Source organism: Hemicordylus capensis, chromosome 2 (assembly GCF_027244095.1).
Source record: "Hemicordylus capensis ecotype Gifberg chromosome 2, rHemCap1.1.pri, whole genome shotgun sequence".
Taxonomy (NCBI): Eukaryota; Metazoa; Chordata; class Lepidosauria; order Squamata; family Cordylidae; genus Hemicordylus; species Hemicordylus capensis.
Genome location: NC_069658.1, coordinates 412448681 through 412463628, shown reverse-complemented (window position 1 = coordinate 412463628; position 14948 = coordinate 412448681). Strand labels below are relative to the sequence as shown.

At 45.5% G+C, this 14948-nt stretch overlaps 1 protein-coding gene across 1 annotated transcript in view; it reads right to left on the bottom strand.

The window, feature by feature from the left end:
• Window positions 1–621: 621 nt before the first annotated feature.
• CACNG4 (calcium voltage-gated channel auxiliary subunit gamma 4) overlaps window positions 622–14948 on the bottom strand; it is a 147072-nt gene continuing 132745 nt past the window's right edge. The window contains exon 4 of the mRNA XM_053299121.1: window positions 622–2694. Within this exon, the coding sequence (XP_053155096.1) occupies window positions 2156–2694 (539 nt within the window). The 3' untranslated portion in view covers window positions 622–2155. The remainder of the gene's footprint in view (window positions 2695–14948) is intronic.

Below are 14948 nucleotides of genomic sequence, written 5' to 3'. Positions count from 1 at the left end.
GGCAGGGCACGTGCCCTGGGTGCCACTTGGTAGGGGGCGCCAAAAAGTGCCCCCACCAATCCCCTTCCTTTCCCGCCGCGCTCGTGTGTCCCTACGGAGACGACGGGAGTGTTCAGGGCTCGCTGTCTCCCTACGGGGTCGCCCATGCCGCCGCGACCAGGGGCCAGGCAGGTGGCGGGGGGCGACGGCTATGACTGGAACGACGCCAAGGCCTGCCGTCCGGCCCGCTGTTGCTTCTCAACTGCGCCGCGCGCCTGCGCAGTTCAATCTATTGAACTGCACAGGCGTGCAGCGCAGTTGAGAAGTGACGGCAGGCCGGACGGCAGGCCTCGGCATCGCTCCAGTTGTAGCTGCTGCCCCCCGCCGTCCTCCTTCCACCCCAGCAGGCAGCGGCAGGCAGCAGCTACGACTGGAGCAACACCGAGGCCTGCCATGCGACCCGGCGTTGCTTCTAAACTGCACTGCGCGCCTGCACAGTTCAATAGATTGAACTGTGCAGGCGTGCGGCGCAGTTGAGAAGCGACGCCGGGTCGGACGGCAGGCCTCGGCGTCGCTCCAGTCGTAGCCGCTGCCCGCCGCCGCCGCCTGCTGGGGTGGAAGGAGGACCCCTGGCCTCTGGTCGCATGGGTGACCCCATAGGGAGACGGCGAGCCCTGAACACTCCAGTAGTAGCCGCTGCCCGCCGCTGCGGGGTGGAAGGAGGACCCCTGGTCGCGGCGGCATGGGCAACCCCCGTAGGGAGACAGCGAGCCCTGAACACTCCAGTCATAGCTGCCGCCCGCCGCTGCGGGGTGGAAGGAGGACGGTAGGACCCCTGGCCCCTGCTCACTCACCCCACCCGCGGTTCACCCACCCCACCAGCGAAGGGCAGCAGGGGGGACGGGGCGGGGGGGCAGGGGGAGGCCGGCGGCGGCAGCGGCTGGAGTTTTCAGGGCTCGCCGCCGGGGGGGGGCACAATTTCAGAGGCGGGGGCGCAATTTATTTCAGTGCTTGCCCTGGGCGCCGTTTCCCCTAGTTACGCCTCTGCTGGGAATGCATGCTTGCTGGGAACCTCCAGTTCCCTCCTACTTACTTTCTAGAAGTTGTGTGAAGCAGCCCGCAGGCCTGTTACTGAAGAATGTTTGTGAAGCTCGGCTGAGGGCTAGGTATGTAGCAGCATCAATGTCTACTCTCCTCCAATTTTTTGTTTTTGAGTTTGGAAGTAAGGTTTTCCCTTCCCTTGTTTTGGAGGAGGGGACTCATCTGCATTAATGGATGAGTTGGGTGATGTGCAGTATTTTTAAAAAGAGATTCTTCATTTAAAAATAGTATTTACTCAAGTGCGTGTAGACCAAAAGGTTATACAAAATCCAAAGGACACTGAACAGTCCGGTGGGCAGGGAAGGGGGAGAGTGTAATGTTCACCTTAGCAGCTCTTTTGAGGCGAATCCTACTTGCATTGCTCTTAAGAGGGGTTTTTGTATGGAGATAACTGGCTTAATTAAGAACCCAGACTAATTCTGCCCCCCACCCCCAGTGTGTTCAAGGCTCAATAGCAGAATCCTGATCCAAATGACCTTTGTCTCATCTGTATCCCTGTCAGTGTCCTGCCAAATCTGAACAGTCCAGTGTCAGATGATATGCTACAGTTCCACAGTTTGTGCTGGTTTCAGATAGTTGGCCTTTTTCTTTAAGAAGAGGTTGCTTCTGAGGAAAAAAAATCCACTCTCTCTTTTCTCAGCTCAAAGGAAATAGGACCACTGGGCAGCATTTGTGATTGGTCGTGGGTCACCGTTTGCTTCTACCGGGGGCAGCAACCTAGAAAAAAGCCTACATTTAAGTTTGTTTTAAAATCTACTGGAGCTAAAATGCTTTCCATTTAACAAATAATGCTATACATACTACAAAAGTGCTGGGAGAGGAGCTGCTGATTTTAAATTTGTGTGTGACATTGAGAATTTTAATTAAACAAATTCTGAAAGCTTATAAAAATCAGCTACAAATGTATAGTTCTGTATCTTCAGGTCATTTCAAGATTTCAGTGTCTATTTGCAATCTCTTCATGTGATGTTTATTTGAGGTGTGCAAGAGCATTTTCAAAATACACCTTTTCATGTATAAAAGATCTGGATTTTGCTTTGTTTGCTTGGTTGTTTAAGGGAATCAAGCAATCCATTCAAACAGGGGTTGTTCTCCTATTGACCATGTTGATGTGAAGTCCTTCTTTGAATTCCTTCTGAAGGAAATTGTGGACTTGAAGAAAACCAGCATCTTGTTCCATGTTATAACTTGCGGCTGTGGTGACTTTCAAGGGCTCCCTGGAGAGCGTGTACATGGAGATTTCATTCATGGGAATAGAACCTGCCATTTTCATGCCAACTGGAGAAACATCTCTGGATGGAGAAGGCTCTGTGGACCGAGAACTTGATCTGGACCTCCTCCTTCTATATCTATAGCTTGGCATCCTGGCATAAGGAGAAGAGGAAGAAGTCTTAAGGAATTCCCTCCTGGTCTTAAACCTCAGTTCTTTGTTTTTTTCAATATAAATGTTCACTGCTAGAACTCCAACCGTTTCAGCCACAATGAAAGACAATGCTCCGAAATAAAAAGACCAGCCATAATTGTATTGATTCTTTTTGTCCTCATCCCGCTTATCACTAGGATCACCCGCATTGCTTGATATGTAGACAATAATTCCTATAATGTTACTTAGTCCTGGAAAGAAGGGGAAAAACAGTCCATTTAGGAGAACAGCTTTATAACAAAATTAATAAGAAATCACCATTTCTAGACTAAGGTAAAATATGATCTGACACAGGAAAGCAAGCAATGTAAGAATGGCCATCAGTTGCATGACAGATATCCTGACTAAACTATAAGGCCTCTTCCTTTTAGATGGAGAAGTATCCAGATTGGCTGAGATAGCCCCCACAGTTGTTCTAGGCTGAGTCTTCTGCCATAATAGGGAGTCTTCTGGATTGACTCCAGTGCTAAAACCAACAAGCTTCACAGTTTAGGTGACATAACCAGTCACTACAACTTTGAGTCCCTAATATCATTGTACTCTCTTGCAATCACTATGTTCACATTACAAGCTCTGAAAATAGATTATGTTCACAACTGAAATTTTATCGTCCACAGTACAACAAGGAACATGTGAAGGATTATATATAAAACTTGAACCCCAGGGTAAAGGAACTGGCTGATTAATTCCAACGAACATAGGGGGGAAAAGTAGGTGAGGCCCACCGTTGATCGGGCAAAGATTGCGCTTCTAGGAAAGTTCAAGAAATTGAATATGTCATAGCATTTTTTATGAATGTGCTTGCAAAAGGGAAGTAAAAGAACAATTTGAAAAGTGTAGGATTTCAACTTCAAACATTACTCATGTTGTTGTATAATGACCATATATGGAAAACTGAAGCCTAGTAAATTAGACCAGGTTTGCAGTCTGGAGATGCTCATAGATGCAGCACAGTCACTAGAGGCTCAAGTGGCCTCTGTGGCTTGGAGCGCTTTTTATCAGCTTTGGCTGATACACCAACTGTGACCTTACCTGGACAGAGATAGCTTGGCCACAGCAGGACCGCCAAGAGCTGGTTCAGGCCCCGGTTAAAAAGAGATCCTCCGCCCCACGGCACATCAATAGGGACAGGAAGGGTGGGAAAGGGGTTGGGAAGCTGAGGGGCTGGGAAGCGGTAGGCGTGATGCAAGGCACCGCAGTCAAGGAGAGCGGGATGGAGGAGAGGAGAAGGGGAGGGCGGGGAGTGGACAGTGAGAGGGCGGCTTCCCTCCCAGGCACATCTTGTCTTTCTCCCCTCTGCTGGGGAAGGGAGCTTGTGACCTTGAGGCTGCGGTGCTCCCACACAGCCTCCCTCTAGCTCCCCCTTTGTCTGCCCAGTTCTGTGTGGTAGGCAAGAAGCAGCAGCAGTCAGTTGCTCTTGCTCCCTTTCTCTGCTCCCTCCTCCCTCCGCACACCGCATTCACCGTGAGACTGCGTTGGGCCCAAACAACGTAGTCTTGTGAGAACCAGGGCAACTCTCGCGAGGCCATGGAGTGAAGTGTCGCGAGAAACAGAGGTCTCACGGGACTTGCCTATATCAGAGACTATATAAAGCCAGCCCAGCCAAGGATGGGGCTAGAATAGGAGGAGGGCTGGCCGAGGCAGGAGCCCAATGACTCCTTAGCGAGGCTGGTGGAGGCAGCAAGTTAATGGCCAGTCTGTGAAGGCAACAGATGGGCCTGGAACAGCTAAAATATCGCCTCCTTTCCCAGAGCAGGGAGTGTGAATACACACCACCTTGGCCCGGGCCCCCTTCTGGACTGGCAGGCCCTGGTAATTTGTACTGGCTCCCCAGTACTGGTAACCTCTTGCTCAGATTACTACAATGCATTGTATGTGGGGCTGCCTTTGAAAATAGTGCAGAAACTACAGCTGGTACAAAATAGGGCTGCAAGATTATTAACTGGGACTGGACATTTCGATCATATTACGCTAGTACTTTGCCAGCTGCACTGGCTCCCAGTCTATTTCCAGGCCCAATTCAAAGTGCGGGTTTTAACCTTTTAAGCCCTAAATGGCTTGGGACCAGGTTCCCTGAGAGAGCGCTTTGTCCCATTTGTCCCTACCTGTACCTTAAGATATTCTTTGGAGGCCTTCCTCCAGGTGTCCCTGCCAAATGAGGTGAGGATGGTGGCTACCAGGGAGAGGGCCTTTTCAGTGGTTGCACCCTGTTTATGGAATAGCCTCCCCAATGAGGTTTGCCTGGTTCCATCACTTTGTTCTTTTAGACCTTTTTGTTCACCCAGGCCTTTAATTTTGGATTTTAAATTAGGCTTTTCAGATTCTATCTGATTTTTAACTAATTTTAAAATGAGTTTTTAATGCTGCTTTGTACTGTATTTTGTATTTTATTTTCACCTTTTTGTCTGCTATAATTTAATGCGTTACTGTATGTATTAATCCTCTGTTGTGAGCCGCCCAGAGAACAATTTGTTATGTGGCAGCTAACAAATAATGTTTATTATTATTATTAGAAACTGAGAAAGATCTTCTGCTTTTCTTGGGCATTATATTGTTTTGGAATTGTTGATCTGATTATTGAGTTTCAAAATCTGTTGAGAACAATAACAGCTAACTTACTGTAGAATGATTAATTCAGAATTTGCATTTTTAAAAATACACCCCCCCCCAACACCAAACCAAAAACATTTCCCAAGCATATTCCAGTGTAAAAAGTAGTGAATTCAGCTAATTTAAGTGGTAGGATTATTCATACAAAACTTGGTATCTGTAGTTAATTGGGAAGTAAGATATTCAGAATTTATTCTAAAAACTACCCCCTCAAATTATTTAAATTTCACCAATCACATTCCAGTGTAAAACGTAGTGTATTCAGCTAATTTCAGTGGCAGGTTTGTGTATGCAAAATTTGGTATCTGTAAGTCATTGGGAAGGATGACTTTATTTCACACAAACTCTTCAAAATATAGACTAGATTTAGCCTCATCCTTCCCTTCATTTTGCTGGCCTGCTTTGCTCCCAGGCTCAAGTGACTTCCATTATCTTCCATGATTCCTGCTCATTAGCCCTCCTTTCCCTCAGTTCCCTAACTCCGCTGTCCTTTTCCTCCAAGTTTCTCTTCTTCCACTTCCTCTCCTTCCACTTCCTCTCCCTTCAGTTCCCGATTCTCAAGCTATTGCCCCTCAGTCTGTACCATCCCTTTATCCACCTTGTCTATGGGCTCTCTATCCCTTAGCTTCCTTATCTCTTGAAACCTCTTCCCAGTCTTCAGCCTGCCCCACAAAATTAATGCTGTCCCTGGGGCCTGAGTCTTGTTCAAACTGACACTTTCCTCTTCCTTCACAGAAGTAGTACTAAAAACCGCTTCATTCTCTGAGCAACGAAAGATCTGGAACCATCACAGTGGCTCAGCCAAATCAGTGTCAGAGGATGTCAGACATTAATCACGCCTTATAAAGTTTTCCTGAGAGAAGATGTTACTTGCTTGAAGCGGATGAATGGAGCCGGTATTTCTAAAAGGTCTTCCAAGGGAAATGCTCAGCTGCTTGGTTTCTCTACCTATAGTGCAAGGGCTACATCCTATTTATCCTTGCTTTTTGTGAAAGAATGGCATGGTGAAGGTCAGGTAGAAACATGGCCTCTAGAAGGGGTTACACAGTAGAAGCTTTGCAACCAGCCATAAGAGATGCTTCAGAGCAAAACACAAAGCTGAATGGAGCTGCCCACCCCCACCACGTGAAGCAAATCTGTTGTGAAAGACACAATCATATTGTCTGATAAAATAGGGAGCCATCTGCTCCAGTTGCAAAGTGTGTTGAGGAAAACCACACACACAGGGGAATACCAAGCCCAGATGCGCAGGCACCTTGTCGGAGATGAGAAATAACATCTTTTCTTTAATGTGTGTCAGTAACTGCTGTTAGGGAGCCAGGAGTTACATAATTATCCAGGGAGCATTCTCAAGCCCCCAGCAATTGGAGGAGAAGCTTGTACACCCACGCAATGTTTGTAAAAGGCCCTGTGCTTTAACTCTCTCTCTCTCTCTCTCTCTCTCTCTCTCTCTCTCTCTCTCTCTCTCACATGTTCCTAGAATAATAAACACCTTGATATTTAGGGTCAATGCTAGCATAAGTGGTTCTGTTTTAATTTCCAGGCTCTCTCATAATGAGTAGGGGTTGTGGTCTCCTTGTTAAAGCAAAGGGTAGTGTTACAAGGCCTGCATTCAAATTCCCGATCCCTTGGGAACACACTGAAAATAATAACAATGGTATTGTTAGAGCAGGTGGGGGTGGGAGGGGAATGGTTGGTGGCTTACATGATGCCGCAGACTCGTAAGGCAGCCCCGATGCTGTTAAGAACAGGCACCTGCACAAGCACGGAAAATGGTGAATGGGGGAAACTGTGGTAGCACTGCTTGCTCAACCACCCATTCTTAACAGCGTTGGGGCTGCTTAAGAATGCTTAAGAGTCTGCAGCAGCCTCGTGGCACAGTGTTCTAAGGCCATAATGATGTGCATTATGTAAGCTAGTAACTTTTATACAATATAAATGATACATATGATTGGTCATCTCCTCGGATGTACCTTCTATTTTCTCCAACACCTTTGAATAATTGGAAAGCAAAGGGCTAGGTATCTTTAGGTCCTTGCCTTTGAGAGATGGGGGGCCTGGAAGTGTGGTTCAACCTTTGTTGTGTTCAACAGTAATTAATTGATAATTGTCCTAAATGTCAGCAGTTCCTTACGTGCGGGGCGTGAGTGTTGGTCATCATGGAACTCCTGCTCATGCAAGGGCTTCCTCAATCACTTCAATGCCAGAAGCAATGTCATATACTAGGTGGTATAGAAATGCAATAAAGAAATAAATACGTACAGCCCATTGGCTGGAATAAACGCACACACATTCTAATGAAGAAGAAGCTGCATGTGTGCAATGAGTGACCAAAAAAAGATTTAGATTGGATGCCATGGCCCCTCCCAACTATTGTTATGTTGGTATTTGGTGGGGGCTGGTCAGAAATCCAACATTTCTGTTATACGCCCCACCCTTTCCTGCTTATCTCTGACCCCCTCCTGTACCAGGAACCCGTGGGGGCCAGGAGACAGGTTGCACAATGCCCTCTTCATTCTGTACAGAGCACTCAGCCAGCTTGCTCGCCTTCCATGGCTTCTATTTAGCAGGTGGAGGGTTTTGCCTTTAAATTTATTTTTAAGTGCCCAAGTAACGCAGGGGATTGTGAGGTTTGTAGGGTTTGGTTTTTTTTAGAGATGCTGAATGTTTCACATGTATTCCATTTATAAATGTTGTGAGTCTCCACAAGCAGAAGTGTATTGGGGGGTGGGGTTATAAATATTTTAAATAAATAAAAAAATATTCCATATGGAGTGAAGGTAATGCTGTGCAGCCTGACCCCTATTGGTCCCAGGTAAAAGAGGGAGAGGAGGAGATGGTAGGGCAGGGCAAGTCTGACAGGCATGTTGGAACTCCAATGGAGTTCTGTAGCAACAGCAGGAAACTCAGTCAGTGTTCTGACTGTTGGGGCTTTCTGCTTCTGTTATGGAACCTCCTCCAGTAATGCCCAACAGATGGTCTTTTGGGTCTGGCATGCCTGTTGGACTGACACAAGATTTCCCCATCTGTTCTGGAGACTGAGGTCACTTCTACAAATAGCTCTCTAGAAAGTGATTGGGAAGTGATTTATGCCTGTGACTTTTAAGGCTGTTGAATGTAATCCTGATTTCTCTCATCAGTCACAGCTCCATTAGTGCTTTTGAGGGCTTTCAGTGCAGTGAGGTGCTAGCATTTCCCTTCTCTTTGACAGGGAATCTCATACAGAAATAATTTTGGGCAGCTTGTTCCTGAGGCTAAATTCATACTCACAAGACTAACAAAAAGAACCTGCTACATTTTAGGCTTGATGGCTTGAACTTTGTTCTAACTGCTAGATATCAATAGTTAGAAAGTGACCTGGTTCACACAATCATGCAAATCTATCTTTTATGTGGCAGTAGTGTAAGGAGGGCGTAGGCAGCCCGTGTTTGGGCTGCCCCCCCACCAGGAGGCAGTACACACACCCTGCCGTGGCACCTGCCAGCAGCACCCCTTCTCTTTCTACTGTGCACCCTGGGTGCCCCTTCTCTCCCTGCTGTGCATGGCGGCAGCAGTAGTCACTGAGTGGCCGGCTGCTCCCTCAGGGAGGCCGCCACCACCATGCGTGTGGCAGGGAGAAAGGGGGCACCCAGGGGCTGCCGCCTGGTGTCCATCATGGTAAGTGCGGCGGCCCCAAAGGCACTTGGAACCCGTGTGCACAATTACAGCTCCACCCCTGTAATGTGGGTTACTGACATTAGCATGATTGTGTGAACCCCTGCCAAGGTGGAAATCTCAGATTCATCTCAGCCCATAAACCACCTTGGCTTGGGTCGCACAGTCACATTAATGTCAGTAACCCACATTAAACCTAGATTCAAACGATTGTGTGCACCAGACCAGTGTGTGGTACTTTGCCAGTTGAATTTGGAAATTTTATCCATGCCGTATCAGGGTTCAGAACCATAATGAGTTTTACATGCCAGTGTTCAGTGTCCAATAAGGAACACTGAGCATGTCTAGACAGGTTGTTCTTTAGCAATGAGTAACAAGAACCCACACACATCTGAGATTAGTGGGCAGGGTTTCCACTGCATTTTCAAAATTGTAATTATATAGAGTGAAAACTCATTAGTATAAAAAGAAAAATCTTAATTAAAAATACAAAAATTATCAGATGTTCTCTGAGCTAATTCTCTCCATTGGAGGGGAAGAGGCTTTCCTCCAATAATTGTTCATTGCCTTTGATCATGAAGGCAACAAACAGTCCATACTTCATAACTGGCTGTCTTTTGTATACAGTCCTAAAAGACAATGAGCGCTTATTCCAATATCTTGCATTTCTGCTACAGCTGCATTTTAGGCCTGATGAAAGAAATCTTAATTAATTGCATGGGATTGAATTTGCATAAAAATACAAAACAATACATCTGAAGAAAAATACATTTTTAAAAAGATATTGAGGTCATTCACATGATCAATTCCAGGGTGGGGAAGGCAGGCAAGGGGGAAAGCAGGGTTCAATCTATCTACCTTCCCCCAGACATTCGATTTTCGTGTCTTCGGCCCATGAGCTGTGCACCCAAACGATCCGTGCTGCTCCTGGCAGCACAGATCAGCAGGTGCCAGGACTTGTTTTCCCACCCTCCAGATATTCCACAAAAGCACCACACAATGAGGACAGTGCCTGGGGGATTCCCCCGTCAGACAGGCGTGCTAGGTCCCATCCATGTGAGTGCTGGAGCTGCACTAGTTGGAAAACTTTGGGAGCTGCTTTGGGGTGTGAAATAACATTGCAATGCAAAAGGCACTTAAGAGACAGGAGTTAAGACCTGAAGCCAGCACATTGGCATAGGAAGGGGGACAGCGAGTTACTGGGTGCAGCAGTGATGCTGGTGAAGGGATTTGGGGAGGCAAGAGATGGAAGGGCTCATTGGGATTGGATGGCTGACAGTATTTTCAGAAATGAACCACTGATTATACTGCTGCTTAAAAAGTTGCACTTTTCAGTTAAGTTTTGGGCATCTGTTGAAAGGGGAGCTTGGCTCTCCAACCCATATCCGTTTGACACCCTGGGCTACATGCCGCAGTGCTACTTTCTGCCATCTGAAGAGCCTTTGAAAACATAACAGCAGCAAGCATGAATTGTCCCCTTTGCTAAGCAGGTGCACTTAGTTTTTCATTTGGATGGGTGACTACATGTGAGCATTGCCTGCTATGAGATATTCCCCTTAGGGGGTAGGGCTGTAGCTCAGTGGTAGTGTATCTGCTGGCTTGCAGAAGGTCCCAGATTCAATTCCCCTCAAACCTGGACAGCCAATGCCATTCAGTGTAGACAATACTAAGCTAGATAGAGGGTCATCTGACTTGGTATAAGGGAGCTTCTTAAGTTCCTGTACAGTTGGTCATGGAACCTAACCTTGGACTTGATCCTAAGTGGCATCCAGGACCTAACTGGTAAGTGGTGCCACTTACATCTAATGTAAGACCTAAGTATTGTTGAACTGATTTGGATATATAGAAAAGTCTGTCCACATCTTTGGGTGTCCACATCTTTGGGTGGTTTACAACAACATAAAACAAATTAAAAATAAAAACCTTAAAACAATTTAAAACTACAGTCTAGTTAAAAAAATTGGGTGAAAAAATAAGTCTTTAGAGACTTTTTAAAAGTTGTCAGAGATGGGGAGGCTCATTTTAGCAGGAAGTGCATTCCAGAGTCTTGAGGTAGCAAAAGAGAAGGCTTGTTCCTGCGTAGCCACTAGGTGAATCAGTGGCAACTGCAGACAACCCTCTCCTGCCATTCTGTATTTTCTTCAAGGAGCCTTTACTGGCTAAAATATTATACATGACAACTCGAGTGGTGTAATGGATAGAGAGCTGAATGGGGACTTGGATTTAATTCCCTGTTTAGGAATAAGAGTAAAGAGGTGAGAAACTAGTACTTCTCTCTCTTTGCTGTTATTGCTTTTATACTCCTGGGTGAATTTGGTTGTGAGTAAAACTACCAGTTCAAGTTCATTCAGCAGCTGAATTGGTTAGCAAGAAGTAGTAGCTGCCACCACCGGAGAATTTACTGGCACTCCAAATGAAACACAAGCCATGGGAAAGTACTGGTTTGAAGTCCCAGATCGTCCTGTCTGCTTCAGTCAAATTCTAGATTCAAATTCCTAATCTGAGCATAAAGTCCTTTCAAAGAAGTATATTTACTTACTTATTTATTAATTTAATTTAATTTAATTTAATTTAATTTATTTATCAGATTTGTACACCGCCCCAAACTTTCATCTCTGGGCAGTTAACAATAGCATAACAAGTTAAAAACATATACAAAAAACTTAAAAACAATTTAAAAATAAACCAGAGATTAAAACCCCAAAATTTAGGAAGCTGAGAAAGGTTGGGTGAAAAGATGGGTTTTCAGGTGTTTTTTGAAAATTGCCAGAGATGGGGAGGATCGTATCTCAGCAGAGAGCACATTCCACAATCTCGGGGCAGCGACCGAGAAGGACCATCTCTGTGTAGCCACCAAACGAGTTGGCAGTAACTGGAGATGGACCTCCTCAGATGACATCAATGGGTGGTGGGGCTTGTAGTGAAGAAGACACTCTCTTAGATACCCAGGCCCTAAGCCGTTTAAAGCTTTATAACTAGCACTTTGTATTTTGTCCGGAAACCTACTGGCAGCCAGTGTAGCTCCATCAGTAAAGGAGTGATGTGGTCTCTCCGAGATGACCCAGAGACCAACCTGGCTGCTGCATTCTGAACCAACTGAAGTTTCCGGACTACATACAAAGGCAGCCCCTCGTAGAGCGCATTACAGAAGTCAAGTCTGGAGGTTACCAACAGATGTACCACTGTTTTGAGGTCATTGATCTCAAGAAACAGGCACAGCTGGCGTATCAGCCGGAGTTGATAAAAAGCCCCCCTGGCTACCACCTCAACCTGAGAAACCAGGGAGAGATGTGGATCCAGAAGTACTCCCAGACTGTGAATCTGTTCCTTTTGGAGAAGTGTGACCCCCTCTAGAACAGGCAGATCAAAATCGTGTCTAGAGTTCTGACTGGATTTAGCTTCAATTTATTCTCCCTCATCCAGCCCATTACTGCTTCCAGGCAGGCATTTAGAGGGGATATGCCAGCTCCTGAAGAAGTTGACATGCAGAAGCAGATCTCGATGTCATCAGCATACTGGTAACACCCAGCTCCAAATTCCCTGATGAACTCTCCCAGTGGTTTCATGTAGTTGTTAAAAAGCATTGGAGAAAGTACGGAGCCTTGAGGGACACCATACTTAAGCTCAGATTTTGAAGAGCAACAGTCTCCAATCGACACCATCTGGAATCTATCTGAGAGGTAGGAGCGGAACCACTGTAAAACAGTGCCTTCCACCCCCAACACCCTCAGACGTTCCAGAAGGATACTATGGTCGATAGTATTGAAAGCCGCCAAGAGATCCAAAAGGACCAACAGAGTCACACTTCCTCTGTCAATTTCCAATTGGAGATCATCCATCAGGCCGACCAAAGCAGTCTCCACCCCATAGCCTGCCCGAAAACCAGTTTGAAATGGGTCTAGATAATCTGTTTGCTCCAGGACCACCTGGAGTTGAGAGGCTACTACCCTCTCAATTACCTTGTCCAACCATGGGAGGTTGGAAACAGGCCTATAATTGCTCAACTCTGAGGGATCTATTGTAGGCTTCTTTAGAAGAGGTCTAATGATTGCCTCCTTAAGACAAGGAGGCATCCTGCCCTCCCCCAGAGAAGCATTTATGTTTTCCACCAGGCTGTACAACAACCTCCCTACTAGATCGAACAAGCCATGTTGGACAAGGGTCAAGAGAACAAGTGGTAGGCCTCACCTCCCCAAGCAGCTTGTCCACAACCTCAGGAGTCACAAACTGAAACCGATCCAGTCAAATCACATAAGCGGAGTTGTTGGGCACCTCCTATATGACCTGGCTTTTTACCTAGGCTTTTATATGATTGTCTTGGCTGCTCCTTTTTGTATTTTGTATGGTTTTTTATTCTGTGTTTTAAATGTTTTAATCAGATCTGTTTTATATTTTTAGCTTAATATTTTAATTGTGTCTTTTTACAATATTGTTTTTAAATTTTGCTGTAAACCGCCTTTGAATTGTTTTAATGAAGGGCGGTATATAAATTTAACAAAATAAATAAATAAATAAATAAATAAATAAATAAATAAATAAATAAATAACCAAGCATTCTAAGCAGCCTCTTGTGCAAAACATGGATATAAAATTCGTATGGAACAGAAGTATCTTAGAATAGAGAAGAAGCAGAATATGTAGCACAAGAAGCACCAATACAAAGGACTATTTAGGCAATTGCAGTTCTAGTGGTGGGCAAATTGGAGCTGGAGACGATTTCGGGGTGGGAGTCACAATGCTTGCCTTGTATTTAAGGTGAGCATTATGAGTCACTGGTACCAGGGGCCTAGCAAGGTTGTAGTGGGCCCAGAGACAGATTTTTAAAATGCCGCCCCCCTCACTGAAGCTCAGCTCTTGAAGTAAAGTGAAGAAATCTTAAATGAGGCTGAATAGTGGTAACAAAAAGCATATATATATATATATAAAATGAATAGTGGTAACAAAACACACACACACACACATATATATATATGCCACAATAGAACATCATCCTAAATAATTTTTAAAAAAGGTTTTGTAATTGTGGACAATGCAGGTAATTTAATGGTACTAGAGAAAGTCAAGCTGTTCTGGTAGCTCCAGGTCTTAAAACTCACATCAATTTTGGAGGATGAATACAACTGAAGGAAGCCCAGGTGGGTGCGTGGCTGGAGGAATCGGTCATGTGACTTGCCTTTGGGGCCCCCGAGGCAGTGGGCCCCCAGACAACTGTCTCCCCTTGCCCTATTATAGTTACACCCCTGACTGGCACACATACTTGGCAGTGCAATGTGTATGGTTACAGAGCTGCACATGCTGCTGTGAGGCCTTAAAATACATGTCCACCCTTCCGTGTAGTCGGGCTGTTCCATTCCTACTAAGTGCTGCACAATTTCAGTTGTGATGCTACTTCCATTGGGAAGAATGGAAATATCACAATTGTGATTGCACAATGCTTAGTAGGAATGGAACAGCCTGGCTCTGCAGTAGCACAGAAAAGAAAAGAAAACCTTTTTAGCCTTGCAGCAGTGCCGGCAGCCCTTTAACCATCCACATTGTACTGCAGAGTAGGTTAGGCACTCAGATTAGTTTATTGAACCAAGGAAGTATGAACTTTGGCAGCACGACATTTCTTCACTTCTGGGCTAAAATGGAGTTATCCAGTGGAACTTTAGGCATTGCAAGTTCCAAAAGTCCTTTGCCCAGGCCAGTTGAAACAGTTCAAAAAGGCACCAGCCACATGGTCTCTAGGCCCTTCATGCCTTGGAGTGGCTCCAGTATGCTCATCCAAAGAAGAGAGAAAGAGATATTGTCTGCTTCTAAAATGTCCCACCTTGCTAACTAGATCAGGCCTCCATACCTCCAGGACTCTGGGTGCTTTAGAGCTGGTAATGGATTATATTTATTACCTGCAGTCTGGTAAGAAAACATTAACATTTAAATTTAAAAACAAGATGGAAGGACAGGCTAGATGGAATATACAAATATTTCTTAGGGGGTCGTGGAAAAAGTGTGGCAAGCTGCTCACTATGTGTGGCAGACAAGATTAAAGAAAGGAAATGGAACAAATACATGTATCCTGTAAGACTGGCTGTTCACTAGGCTGCCACACACTGTTCACTAGTTTAAACATTAGAGAGGAAACTCCCCCACCCCCCAAAAATCAAATACAAGAGGACAATCTACCTGTTTCTGAACTGCT